The 13921-nt window shown below is 45.8% G+C and overlaps 1 protein-coding gene across 1 annotated transcript in view; it reads left to right on the top strand.

Annotated features, from left to right (window-relative positions):
- The window catches only part of kcnt2b (potassium sodium-activated channel subfamily T member 2b), a gene marked incomplete at both ends in the record, with an annotated part of 132604 nt that overhangs the window by 82621 nt on the left and 36062 nt on the right, over nt 1-13921 (top strand). The window contains 3 exons of the mRNA XM_083780847.1: nt 532-595; nt 1022-1130; nt 11859-11967. Coding sequence (XP_083636973.1) covers nt 532-595; nt 1022-1130; nt 11859-11967 — 282 coding nt within the window. The remainder of the gene's footprint in view (nt 1-531; nt 596-1021; nt 1131-11858; nt 11968-13921) is intronic.

Consider the following 13921-nt stretch of genomic DNA (forward strand, 5'->3'; position numbering starts at 1 on the left):
ATGCCCTTGTTTTAACAGGATTGTTTTACCTTGTTGTACAGCACTTTGTAACATTGTTTCGAAAGGTGCTCTATATATAAAATGTACTTACTTACTTACTATTAATATATACTCTAAGGTCGGCACCTATACAGGCTTCACAGACTGTATACAGTTGTTTACCTCTAGCTTCTCATAACACAGCCACAGCACAGACAGCACTTTAGACTGGCTCCTGCCAAGGTTAGGAAGGAAAGGAGTGAAAAGGCTCGTTCATAAACAGCGTGGGTTTGAAGGACGCGTTTTGTTTGTTCTATTGTCCTCGCTCTCTCAATAACATGACAACGTCCTCCCTCTCTCTTTTTTCCCTTCCATCACGCCTCTCCGATTCTCTCTCCGCCCCGTCCCCCCTCTCCCTCTCTCTCTCTCTCTCTCTCTCTCTCTCTCTCTCTCTCTCTCTCTCTCTCTCTCTCTCTCTCTCTCTCGCTGTGTCATTGGGACCCTGTGTCCATGGCTTGCCCTCTGACCTCGTGCTCTACTAATACCCCGTAGGATGGACGACGCAGAGGCCTGCTTTATCCTCAGCAACCGGTTCGAGGTGGATCGCTTCGCCGCTGTACGTTCCTAAAACCGTCTCCCCTTCTCACCCATGATGCAGTGGCTATAGTGTCCCAACGACCCACCATCTCAGACTCTCATCCCCCTCCCGTCCATACCATGAATATTCTGTGAACCGTTTAGAGAGGACAACGTGTAACTGCAGCTCTGTTAACATCTGTTGGTATTCTCCCCATGCCTCCTCCATCCATCCTCTCCTTTAGTGCACACTCACACACAGCCATGAACACTTGTGGATGAAAGTATATTAGAATTGGAACGCTGTGTATGTGTGTGTGTGTGTGTGTGTGTGTGTGTGGTTTAACGAGGCTTCACAGATGACACATAACCTCTGCTATCACAACACCCATTGACAGGCTGACATGATGAGCATCTTTCTCTCTCTCTCTCTCTCTCTCTCTCTCTCTCTCTCTCTCTCTCTCAGGATCACCAGACCATTCTTCGAGCGTGGGCAGTGAAAGACTTTGCCCCGAATTGCCCCCTGTACGTTCAGATTCTCAAGCCGGAAAACAAGTTCCACGTCAAATTTGCAGGTTGGCAGGGAGCGACTGTGTGTGTGTGTGTGTGTGTGTGCGTGTGTGTGTGTGTGTGTGTGTGTGTGTGTGTGTGTGCGTGTGTGCGTGAGTGCGTGCATGCGCGTGTGTGTGTGTGTGTGTGTGTGTGTGTGTGTGTGCCCGTGTGTGCATGCGTGCGTATGTGTGTGCGTGCGTGCGGTACATAAGCTGAGAAAGCCTGATAATACTGGAACAGACTCAATTGGGTAGCTTATCTTGTTGTTGAGTGCATGTTGCACACACTGATGCGTGCAGCACATACTTCCACTATCCTGCCTCAAAGCAGACCAGAAGTAGAAAACTGTCGACCCCTGACCCCCATGCATCAGTAAGCAGGAACTGGGGATGGCAATGAAGGACTGGAAAGTCTGGCGTGGCGTTGTGAAATCTATGATCTCGACCGCGGTCGAAAAATGATGTGATGATGATATTTTCACACTCACTCAAGACAGAGGGACACATTGCATATTACTCCCAATGTATGAATGAATGAACCATTGTATAAGCGCTTTGAGTAAGCACGTAGTGCATAGAAAAGCGCTATAAAAATGCAATTCAAAATTCATTAATACTGTCGTAGCAAAAATAGCCGATCTACAAGCTCAAAACGCGTCACACTGCGATGTGTTTTGAGCTTGTAGATCAGCAATTTTTTGCTTCATTTCAATTGAAATCCTGAATTATCTTTTGCTATTTCTTTATTGGGATCCTGTAAATCTCTTGATACATTTCATGACTTTTGAGGTGAAAGTAAAACTTCTGACTTTCTATTTCATGAAGAGGACAAGTAAAAGTTACAGGAAAACAAGGTCAAGTTTTGTTCTCCTCCTGATAGAAGAGTAGGACCTGTATTACATTAGAATATTCCTCAGAAGTCCACATTTTGCTATGTCAGCCTATAATAAGGCCTTATATATATAAAAGGTTGATTATTCACAAGAATGTTGGCATCCTGGTTGCTTTAGTTTAGGGTGTAGGGCAGGGGTATTCAACTAGATTAGGCAGGGGGCCACAACTTGAAGTTGGGGGCCGCCCACTAGACCGTGTTCACTGGCTTGGAAGTGTCTTCGTGAGAATATTGGAGGCAGGCTGGCATGGAGAAGTGCTTACATGTTCGTATTAAGGACAATTCTTGGCTTTTTTGTTTGTTTTTTGAGCATCCAGCTGACAAGGGCACAAGCTCTTTGTTCTATTCATCAATAATGTAAGTAAGTAAGTAAGTAAGTACATTTTATTTAAATAGCACTTCTCACAGAGAAAACTCACAAAGTGCTTTACATGCAGAAATTAGAAACAAAGACAGGCAAAATACAACAGAATAGTCAAACAAAAAACAGGAACACAACAATTGATCTAAGAAAAATAACAACACAGTAAAATAAACAACACAACCATTATGTTACAGTACATTAGGAAAAGCTTGTACAAATAGCAAAGTTTTCTATTGAGGATGAATGAATTATACTGTGTAAAACCTACAAGTGGATGGAGATGTACAGCTGAAGAGTGCAGAGAGAAGCAGACTACATTTCTGTCTGTTTTGTTTCTTTGACATAAACTGCCGATGTAGATTGCTATAATATATTGTGACAGAGTTTCAAGAGAATATTTTTGTTGGGATATAAAATGTAACAACAAAGACTCTTTCATTGTGGGTTTAGTTTATACAGTAGGTCACTGTCTGACAGTGGTACAGTCAGAGACCAACAACGAAAAACACCTCGCAATTGCACAGTACTTAGTTACTTGACACCACTGTTCCTATCTGCTCCTAGAGCCACTTTGCAAATGTCATCTGGGTATTTCCGGTTGTTGGCCTCGCCGGCGCATTTGCATTTGCATCTACTATTCCCACATCTCCGTGCACAGATTGCGTTGGCCGCATGCCATGGGGTGTCCGTGTCGTTTTCATGTTGCCATTTGGAAAAACGTGTTCCGTCTCTTGCTCGACACAAAAATGCCAATCAACAGCTACCGGAGGAGAGGGAAAAAAACACGTGGAGCAACGCTCACTCTCTCACTCCGTCTATATGTCTCTCTCTCTCTCTCTCTTTATCTCTCTCTCTCTCTCTCTTTATCTCTCTCTCCCTAACACACACATACGGCACACACATCGCTTGTCACATGTAGCCGTGGAGAGTGTCAAACTCAATTCTAGCTCGCCTGCACCAGCTTGCTCCCTTCCCACCTGTCGCTATTAATGATTAACGCTTTACTTGCTACCGGTAAAGAGAATCTGCTTTCCTCTGATAAGTTTGTGGCCTGTACTAACCTGCAGTGATGAGCCCCTACCCCCTGTTCATTGTCTTCAATTCGGTGAGAGAAAGAATTAGCAAACAGGCTCCCTCATCTCCTTCCACTCAAATTGTGTGTGTAATGTGCGTGTGCGTGTGTGTGTCTCTCTCTCTCTGTTGCGCAGCCCAGCCTTTGTTTGGAAAAAGGAGGCTGTTTTAGGCTTCACCAGCTTGGCGAGGTTTTACATTTCACAGCCAAGAGGAGAGTGAGTGAGTGAGCGAACTCTCAACGCTCCGTTTGATGTGATGCTGTTACTGTATCATCCGAGGTCAGGCGCTGAAAGTAAACATCCCTGTGGCGCCTCGCAAGGTCCATTAACTTATTTTGAGTCGGTGTCGGTGTAGTGGGGCTCTTTGTTTTGAAACAAAGCAGCCATTGTTAGAGCAGCAGGTACTTTAGCAGCCTCTACTGCTCGCTGGATACGTGATGAGGTGCCGTAACTAAGTACATTTACTGCACTGTACAATTCTGAGGTATTTGTACTTTAGTTGAGTATTTCCAACTCTGAAACACCTCTAGAAATCACTACGTAAACATATTTTAATGATCAAATCCATCCATTCATCTGGATTTGATAAATGGAAATAGCATGAATATTATAAGTTTCCAATAACAACTCATTTTGTCAACATTAAATGCCATTAACAATAAAGAGAATGTAATGTTTGTGTTGGCACCGTTTGTTTTACATCACCATTACATCACCTACCGTAATCAACATGAGATAAATATATATATATATATTCAATGTTTTTCCAATTATTTTGGGGGCCCACTTGGAACACAATCACGCTCCACCAGCGGTCCGTAGCCCGCAGGTTGAGAACCCCCACCGGGCTTTACAAGCTATTCATTATGAATCAGAACACTAATGATCTGGGGGGGAAGGGGGGGCTAATCATGGCCTGCATCCTCCGTAGACTTTATACAGAGTTCTCTGTGCCATTAAGATAGGGACGCCCAGGGAAACCAATCAGCATGCCATCACGTGGGCTTTTAGTGGTGTTGCCTCAATGTGACACTGCTTGGAAAATGCCGGCTAAGTGCCAGTGTGGGAGGCTTTTAATGAGCCCCGCAGTCAAGACTTGATTTGATCCCAGAGAATAGCTTGACGGCTACAACGCTCATTGGGAAAAGATCAGAGCGTGTCCAAATGGGCTGTGTGGCCAAAAGAGAGACAGGGGCTTTTACGGAAGCAGGATGGGCTTGTTGTGCTGAGTGCTGCGTTCTGGTAATTGATTTCCGTTCACAGCGTGCTTGCAAGTGTGCGCGTGCGTGTGTACAATAGATGTGTGTGTCTTGTTGCGTGTGTTTGTGGGTAATCAGGTTTATGTGGCAGTGTGAGTTCAGGCCCCTCAAGCAGAGAGAGAGAGAGGACAGGAGAGCAGAGGATGACGGGGGAGATAATAGAAGAAGAAGGACTAGAAGGATTGCTGGAAGTGATGATGGGAAAAAAGGTTTATTTTTGGTCCATTACCAGATAAGATATAATTCAGCAAAGAGTGAACTAGCCTGTTTAGTTCTGTTAAACCTGTACGTGGGTATACTTTTATTACCCGGGACAGCCATCGCCATCGGTGACACTTTCCATGTTGCTACAATAATTTATATAGCGACAAATGGCGTGGCATTATATAAAAAAGGATGATTGATTAAAAAAGGTTATTACGGTATGTCTGTATCCGAAATTACGGGTGGAAAACTTTAGTGAAACTTGCATTGTGACAAATGACTTTCCCTGGGTTTACATCTTCTGATAATTGTGCTTGAATGTTGACATGAAATAATAATCCCGTTTAGTGTTTCATTAGCGCGATCGGGACAAAGTAGGACAGCTTGTCACGCATCTGATCATGAAGAGTGAAGACACGTGAAATAATTGGCTACCACGATAAAGACGCCAAGGATTTGACAGCAATGTCACTGTTGTTATGCAACATGGAAGAAGCACAGACTCGAAACCGTTTAAAAACCACTGGGACGTGACATCACTGACGAATCCTTGTTATTGGTATCTTGCGACCGAGTTAACTTCTATCTGCTGGAACTCAAGTCAAGTCAATTTCATTTATTTACCACATTTAAAAACAGCAGTTTACCCAAAGTGCTTTCCAGAACACAATTAGTAAAGACAATAGCAATAGTAAAAACATAGCTCAATAATGAAACAGGCTAAACAAAACAAAATTACAACAAAAACAGCAAACAACAACATGCAAAAAACCTCAAACTGTGTTAAAAGCCAGACTAAAAAGATGTTTTCAATTTGGATTTAAAAGTCTCAAGGGTGGGGCTAGCCTTAATGTGAAAAGGAAGATCATTCCATAATGTCGGAGCAGCTATACAGAGAAAGACCGATCCCCTCTGGTGTTTAGGTTTGATGGAGGAACTGCAAGGAATTTGAGAGTGGAGGATCTGATAGCTTTAGTGGCAGGGTTATGAGGTCGGCCATGTACTGTATGAGGGGGAAGGACCGGCTCTGGTCCGCGTACCAGTGGTAGGACCGGCTCTGGTCCGCGTACCGGTGGTAGGACCGGCTCTGGTCCGCGTACCGGTGGTAGGACCGGCTCTGGTCCGCGTACCGGTGGTAGGACTGGCTCTGGTACGCGTACCGGTGGTAGGACTGGCTCTGGTACGCGTACCGGTGGTAGGACCGGCTCTGGTCCACGTACCGGTGGTAGGACCGGCTCTGGTCCGCGTACCGGTGGTAGGACCGGCTCTGGTCCACGTACCGGTGGTAGGACAGGCTCTCGTCGGCGTACCGGTGGTAGGACCGGCTCTGGTCCGCGTACCGGTGGTAGGACCGGCTCTGGTCCGCGTACCGGTGGTAGGACCGGCTCTGGTCCGCGTACCGGTGGTAGGACCGGCTCTGGTCCGCGTACCGGTGGTAGGACCGGCTCTGGTCCGCGTACCGGTGGTAGGACCGGCTCTGGTCCGCGTACCGGTGGTAGGACCGGCTCTGGTCCGCGTACCGGTGGTAGGACCGGCTCTGGTCCGCGTACCGGTGGTAGGACCGGCTCTGGTCCGCGTACCGGTGGTAGGACCGGCTCTGGTCCGCGTACCGGTGGTAGGACCGGCTCTGGTCCGCGTACCGATGGTAGGACCGGCTCTGGTCCGCGTACCGGTGGTAGGACTGGCTCTGGTACGCGTACCGGTGGTAGGACTGGCTCTGGTACGCGTACCGGTGGTAGGACCGGCTCTGGTCCACGTACCGGTGGTAGGACCGGCTCTGGTCCGCGTACCGGTGGTAGGACCGGCTCTGGTCCACGTACCGGTGGTAGGACAGGCTCTCGTCGGCGTACCGGTGGTAGGACCGGCTCTGGTCCGCGTACCGGTGGTAGGACCGGCTCTGGTCCGCGTACCGGTGGTAGGACCGGCTCTGGTCCGCGTACCGGTGGTAGGACCGGCTCTGGTCCGCGTACCGGTGGTAGGACCGGCTCTGGTCCGCGTACCGGTGGTAGGACCGGCTCTGGTCCGCGTACCGGTGGTAGGACCGGCTCTGGTCCGCGTACCGGTGGTAGGACCGGCTCTGGTCCGCGTACCGGTGGTAGGACCGGCTCTGGTCCGCGTACCGGTGGTAGGACCGGCTCTGGTCCGCGTACCGGTGGTAGGAGCGGCTCTGGTCCGCGTACCGGTGGTTGGGACCCCCTGCTTGACACCGCTGTTGCTTTGAAGCGGCTGACGTCTCCAGCCTGCTGTTCATGTCCAGTGATGTCGATCAGCATCTGCTGTGATTCCTTTCCCGTTTTTTCCACCTGAGAGAGATCTCCTATCTGCTCCTACAGCCTCTCTGCAAATGTCATCTGGGTATTTCTGGTTGTTGGCCTCGCCGGCGCATTTGCATTTGCATCTACTATTCCCACATCTCCGTGCACAGACTGCGTTGGCCGCATGCCATGGGGTGTCCATATCGTTTTCATGTTGCCATTTGGAAAGCCGTGTTTCTTCTCTCTTAAGTATTGGCATCAAAATATACTTACCAAAAGTACTCATTATGCAATATGTGCCATTTCCATGACCGTTTGACAAGTTGTTCTATGAAAACGCAGGGAAAAAAAACCCAGTGTGCTTGTTAAAAAATATTGATGAGTCTTCCTTTTTTCCACACAGATCAACCTGCATTTTTGCAATTGATAACCCTACAGCATCTTATTTTTAAGCAAAAGTTATCAAAACAAAATATTTGATAATACAATTTTTTTTGTGGATAACTGGTCACTTTTAATTAACATATGAGATAAATCGATTTTACATTAGCCTTTTAATTTATATTAGAAGTTATATTAGAATACAAGTTATAAAAGAAACAGGGGTTGACTTAAGCAATATTACACGAGAGGGTAGTGGGTTAACGTGATTATTTGCCACGACAGGGATGCGGTCAGGAACGAGACGAAGTCGAGTTCCGCGAGCATCACTGAAGTCAGCACCACCCGTCAGTTTTCTCTGAGTGCAGTACTTTCATCCGACGGAGCATTGGTCCGAACGACAACCTACCTCCTCCCTAACCCTAACCTCCCCCGGGGCAGACACCTAAACCTAACCGCAACCCTCTCCCGACCCGCAGCGCACCTCGGAGCATTGCCCCGTCGGGCCTATGAGTTGTCGGACAAAAGGATGCCCCCCGTTTTCTCTGACGGGTGGCTGGCATCTCCCTTAGAGAGAGGATGAGAAGTTCACTCACACAAGAGAGTCTCGGAGAGACTAAATATTATTAGGGCCGGGACTAATTGCGATTAATTTAGATTAATTAACTACAGAAAAATTAATCGCGATTAACTACAGATAAATTAATCGCACCTTTTTTTTCACCGCGGAACGTTTCTCACTCGGCGCTTTTCTATAGTACTGAAAACTGGAAATAATAAAAAGTCACCCCATTTTGTGTTGCCTAGAACTGGAGGTCTGACAAAAAACAGTAACAATATGAAGTAAGTACAGCTTTGTGATGTCACTGAGATGTACTTGTTACTGTTACTAATTTTTTTTCAGACCTCCAGTTCTAGGCAACACAATGGGGTGACTTTTTATTATTATTTCCACAACAGGTATATTAATGACAGTAAAATGTTGAAAATGAGTGGTATCCTGTAGTCACTATTCGTTGATTCACTGGGATACCAAAAAACATTTAAAAAAAAGTTTCTCGCTGTTCTCGGGTTGAATATTGATATGCGATTAAAATGCGATTAATCTAGATTAATTAATCACAAAGCCTCTGATTAATTAGATTAATTTTTTTAATCGAGTCCCAGCTCTAAATATTATATATCATGTTAATCTACAAAGTAACTAAATAATTGTCACAATTACACATAATCGTCTAATCACAATGTGAGCTTGTGGATCTGCTAGTTGGCACATTTTTCAACTATGCCAAATAATTGGGATTATCTCAAATAATTTAGATTTTATGATTATGTAATAATTGTGGCAGACCTATAGTGTGTGTGTGTGTGTGTGTGTGTGTGTGTGTGTGTGTGTGTGTGTGTGTGTGTGTGTGTGTGTGTGCGTGCATGCGCGTGTGTGTGAGTGCGTGGTATGCTGTCAAGAACCAAGTGAAGTTGATTCACTCAAGTCCTTTCACAAGGTCCATTAGCGCTGTGTTAAAAGCCACTATTTTGAATGGGATGAGACTGAATACCAGCTCTCTGCTATCATTGCTCAACATAAAGTACTATTTACAGCTCTCGCTGACAAACAAGCATTAATTAAGACTGATAGCCATCACCACGCCATTCATGAATTCAGGTCTACTTAGCCTCTTTATTTCTTTGGGTATCGGGTGGAAACCTTGTATGTCCTTGTTATTTTATAAAACATTTTTAAATTGTGAAAATAGATTATGTACAACTTAAGCTCACAGTGAGTATGATGAAGTAGGGCAGGGGTTCTCAACCCGTGAATCACTGGAGAGTGTTGTGGTTAAGGGCCGAAATAACACTTTAAAAGAAGGTTTTTTTGGACGACCTGATGAACTCTCTTCCAGGCCAAGGCTTTATCCATTACAGACGGATTATAATCGCATCTTTGATCTTTTGATGTCCAAAGGACCTGCACTGCCAAGGCCAAGGGCAACCAGAATAAGTGGGGTTCACCTGCGGAGCAGCGAATTGCATTTCAATCCTACCAGTAGTTTACTTTGTGGATGTCTTGTTTGAGGAGCAGACTGTGGAGTTTTCATGCCAGCTGGCATATTGCTACATTTAAATTGAAATACCAGACTGCTCTCTGAAGTTTGCACATTTCAACATCAAGGGCATGTTGGTAAAGGAGACAGGTGTAATATGCTTGCTCGTCACTGTAGATAATGCAATCAGGAATTACACAGCAGGGGGCTGGTGGATGTTCCCTGGGCCCAGCTAATATAAAATGATATTGCTCTTTCCACAAAAGGGATGATTTGTGCTGACAGCAACAGATGAAATGAGCAGACTGTTATCTGTGTTCGATCACTGGTGGTTGTGTTGGCTGAGCTCCAGTGATCTGTCTAAAACACTTAGCCGATCTGCAAACTCACTTTGTGCCAGCTTGTACATCTGCTAACATTATGAAGAACAATTTATTTAAATAATTTGGAATTCTTTAACATGAATCTTCTCTTCTGGGGGGTCCTTGGCCAAATACATTGGTTTGAGAACCACTGATGTAGCCTACAGTAGAGTCTAAGTTTCCTTTTAAAACAAGCCTTTGCTTTGATGTAACGAACGTTCCGTGATACAATTAACAGTTATCGGTTGCTGCCCCTAAAGGTCAGGCACGTGCACACATACTAGGTCCAATTGGGGCTTGAGCCCCAGCTGCCCTTTTACACGTCTGTAACAAAGTGTCCTCTCCAGAGCATCAATGTGGCATTTACTACGAAATGCTACTTCCGTAACCAAAGGCAGCATTCAGGAGAATTGCCCTTTTCCGAACTCTCGTAAACTTTAACGCAGAATTTTGTGTAAAGAATTTGTCCTATGTGTGATAATCCATGTCGTACACCCGCCTCTTCAGTAGCTAAAGAGTGCGGGGTTCGCGCCCTGAAAATAGCCGATCTACAAGCTCTCAACAAGGTCACAATGCGTCGCGCTGTATATCCGCTATGTTTGCTATGTTTTGCTAAAAGTGCCCTTTAAACATTATGTTGTAATTGATGTTGTAAGATGATAAGAGCGCCCCTCACTTCACACAGGTGTGATTTTTTTAACAACAAAGCCCACTGCTATCCCACACGACAGTCATAAGAAAGCAGTTTCCAGTTTTCGACGCTTTCAACAGCAGATTTCCGGTGCTTTCCAACACCTACCGCCACTGACGGCGGTGCGGTGCAGAGCTACCTTTAGTGTTGGATGGTCTCCCCAGCCAGCACAGAACCATGGGCTCCAAATACTAAGACAATAACAATATAGGCCCTACTGTATATTATTATTGTCTTAGAATTTGGTGTATAGCTTGTGTTCACCCCCTATATTATATTATAGGGGGTGAACACAAGCTAGCTCCAGAGCAAAGCCAGTAAAATGAGACAACATGAAGATTCTGGGGCTTAATTCCATTTAATTATTCCCTGTTGGCCCTGCATGCATATTTTTATACGTTTAAATGTCCAGCTGCCTGACACATTACTGCAATTACACAGTACATCTACAGTGTGTGTGTGTGTGTGTGTGTGTGTGTGTGTGTGTGTGTGTGTGTGGCCGGAGATAAAAAAAGGATTCATTTCATCAGCGTAATTAGTGAAATGCATGATGTGTCTCTAAAAGGCTTACTTAATTTTAACCTCAATTACAGCAGCTTTTAGGCAGCATGCGAGCTGTTAGTGGAGAAGTATATGTATGCATTATTTATTATCATACATACAGTAGTAGTCTGGAAGAAGTATGTCCCAAACTGTTAATTCTAAGGAAATGGGGGAGGAGGGCTGGAGGAGGGCCGGCCAACGCACCACGGCCGTGTCACTCTCACTTACAGTAGACATAACCATAAATAAACCTGATATACCCATATACTGTATAGGCAGGTCACTATGACTCATGCATAACCATAAAGAAATGATATGCAGATGGACATCTAGTGTTGTTTGGTGAAGCATCAGTATTGTAAACCTTGTATCTTCACATTTCAACTTGTTCTGTTTTTCACTTAATTTCTACTTCGTACAAGACCGTCAAGCCAAGTAGAGAAAATATACAATATATGTTAATTCTGTTTTCAGAAAATGGAACGAGAGCTTTCAGAAATGGGTGTATTTCTGAAATCTTTCATTCCATCTCGTCACTTCTCGGGAAAACACAACTGTTTTGGACATATGGGTTTCCACCCGACGGCGAGGATTTATGGTTGTTGTTTATGTTTTGCTGAGGCGGACATGCGTGCGTGATCCGCCACTGATGTGCCTCTATCTCTCTCTCTCTCTCTCTCTCTCAGATCATGTGGTGTGTGAAGAGGAGTTTAAGTACGCCATGCTGGCTCTCAACTGTGTGTGTCCAGCCACCTCCACCCTGATCACCCTATTGATCCACTCCTCCAGGGGACAGTGAGTATACACAACCAGGCTGACCAGTCTGGTAGCGGAAATATAGAGGAAGATCTTGTCAGACGGGAATGGGCATGGCCTCTGTGGGAAACTGGGAAATGGTGTCGTGATCCAAAGAAACCAGAGAAAAGGGAATGTCAATTGTATGCCGTACGGTTCAAGAGTTATAGGCCAAAACTGCAATTGGCCTGTTATGTTATAGCATGGGGCCAATTTGAAACATTTGGGAGTTTGTTCCTTGGCCTATAGTGAGTGTGCATGCAAAGTTTCACGCCGATTGGTCCGACGGTGCCGGAGATTTGCTGTTTACAGACGACCGGCACATATGCACAGGGGCGAAAACATAATGGTAAATGGTGTATTTATACAGCGCTTTTATCGAAAGCGCTTTACATTCATGCATTCATACACCAATGGCGGAGGATACCATGCAATAGGCACCAATCTGCACGTCGGGAGCAATTAGGAGTTCAGCTCAAGGACACCGGGATTGAACTGAGAACCTTGTGGTTCCCAACGGCCACTCTATCCCTGAACCACCAACGCTCACATAATCCCTAGTCTTCAGCCGTTTCGGTCCACCTGGCGGGGATAATAAACCTAAAGAGCTAAATCTAAATACTGTGTACAGAACGGAATCCTCAATCCTGCTTGGAGATACAGTACTATGAACAGGGAATTCATTTGTTACCACAAATCACTGGTTAGTTGTGGAGTGTAAAGGTCCCACGGAAATCTATAAACGGGCTTTGTGCCAATCCCAGTCCTTAAGCGCCAGCTGGACTCTTGTGAGCCTTGGCATGCACTGACATGTGCCAATGTTTGTCACTCTCTCCAACCCTTCTGTCCGTGGAGTGACATTAAACTCGCCCGGCTGGCACACTGCAGCCTGCCCACCCACCCACGGTCACACTCTCCACGGCCCGGGGCCTGTTCACATCTACTGGCCACCACTGGTGGCCAGTAGATGTGATGACTTAAGTAAAAGTGTCAGTACTGCAATGTAGAAGTACTCTGTTACAAGTAAAAGTCTGGAATAAAACATGTCATTGAGTAAAAGTACAAAAGTAAAAGAACTCATCATGCAGTGTATAAAGTTTTCAAATTTATCCAAAAATATTTTGAAAATAGCTTGTAGATCGGCTATTTTCAAGTGGCTGAAATGTACTATAGGCTATAAGGCTGAAGTGGTTACTGTATGTGTTGTAATATTAATCCAAATCTACATAGTTCAGTCCTGGCAGAGTAGTTCCGGAGCAACGGATTGTGTGGCCTTGCTCATTCCCTGATGGACTGGTCGAGGGTAGCTACTGTACGTAAGTCGGCATTTGATCAACCCCGGCTGGGTCGCCTGAGTGAGGTAGACCCGAAACCCTGTTGACCTCAGGAAACATCACTGAGGATACGTCCCAGGTGCATCCATGCGATGCAATTGTTTTTATATTTATTCTATTTATTGCGAACGCAGTGAGCCACTTACTATGACAGCAAGGGCTAAATGTCTGTGTGTGTGTGTGTCACGCTGTTGTGTCACGCCACCAGAGGGCGCAGCTGTAGCACACACACACACACACACACACACACACACACACAGGGCGCAGCTGTAACACACACACACACACACACACACACACACACACACACACACACACACAACCACACACACACGAGCTGCGTTCGCTTCACGCGTTTGCGCGTCTTACTTGTAGTGACTCATAGAAATAGACTATGTGACAACCGGGTATAGTCTGGTGACCACCGGAGAGACGGGTGACAGCCGGAATGTAGACGGCACCCGGGTGAGCAGTATTGGTTAGGGCCCCAGCCTGTGTCCTCCGTGAGGAGGTGAGCAGTATGGGTTAGCGCCCCAGCCTGTGTCCTCCATGAGGAGGTGAGCAGTATGGGTTAGTACCCCAGCCTGTGTCCTCCGTGAGGAGGAAGCCCAACAAACCTC

This window comes from Protomyctophum parallelum (genome assembly GCF_964188405.1).
Source record: "Protomyctophum parallelum genome assembly, chromosome: 13".
Lineage (NCBI taxonomy): Eukaryota > Metazoa > Chordata > Actinopteri > Myctophiformes > Myctophidae > Protomyctophum > Protomyctophum parallelum.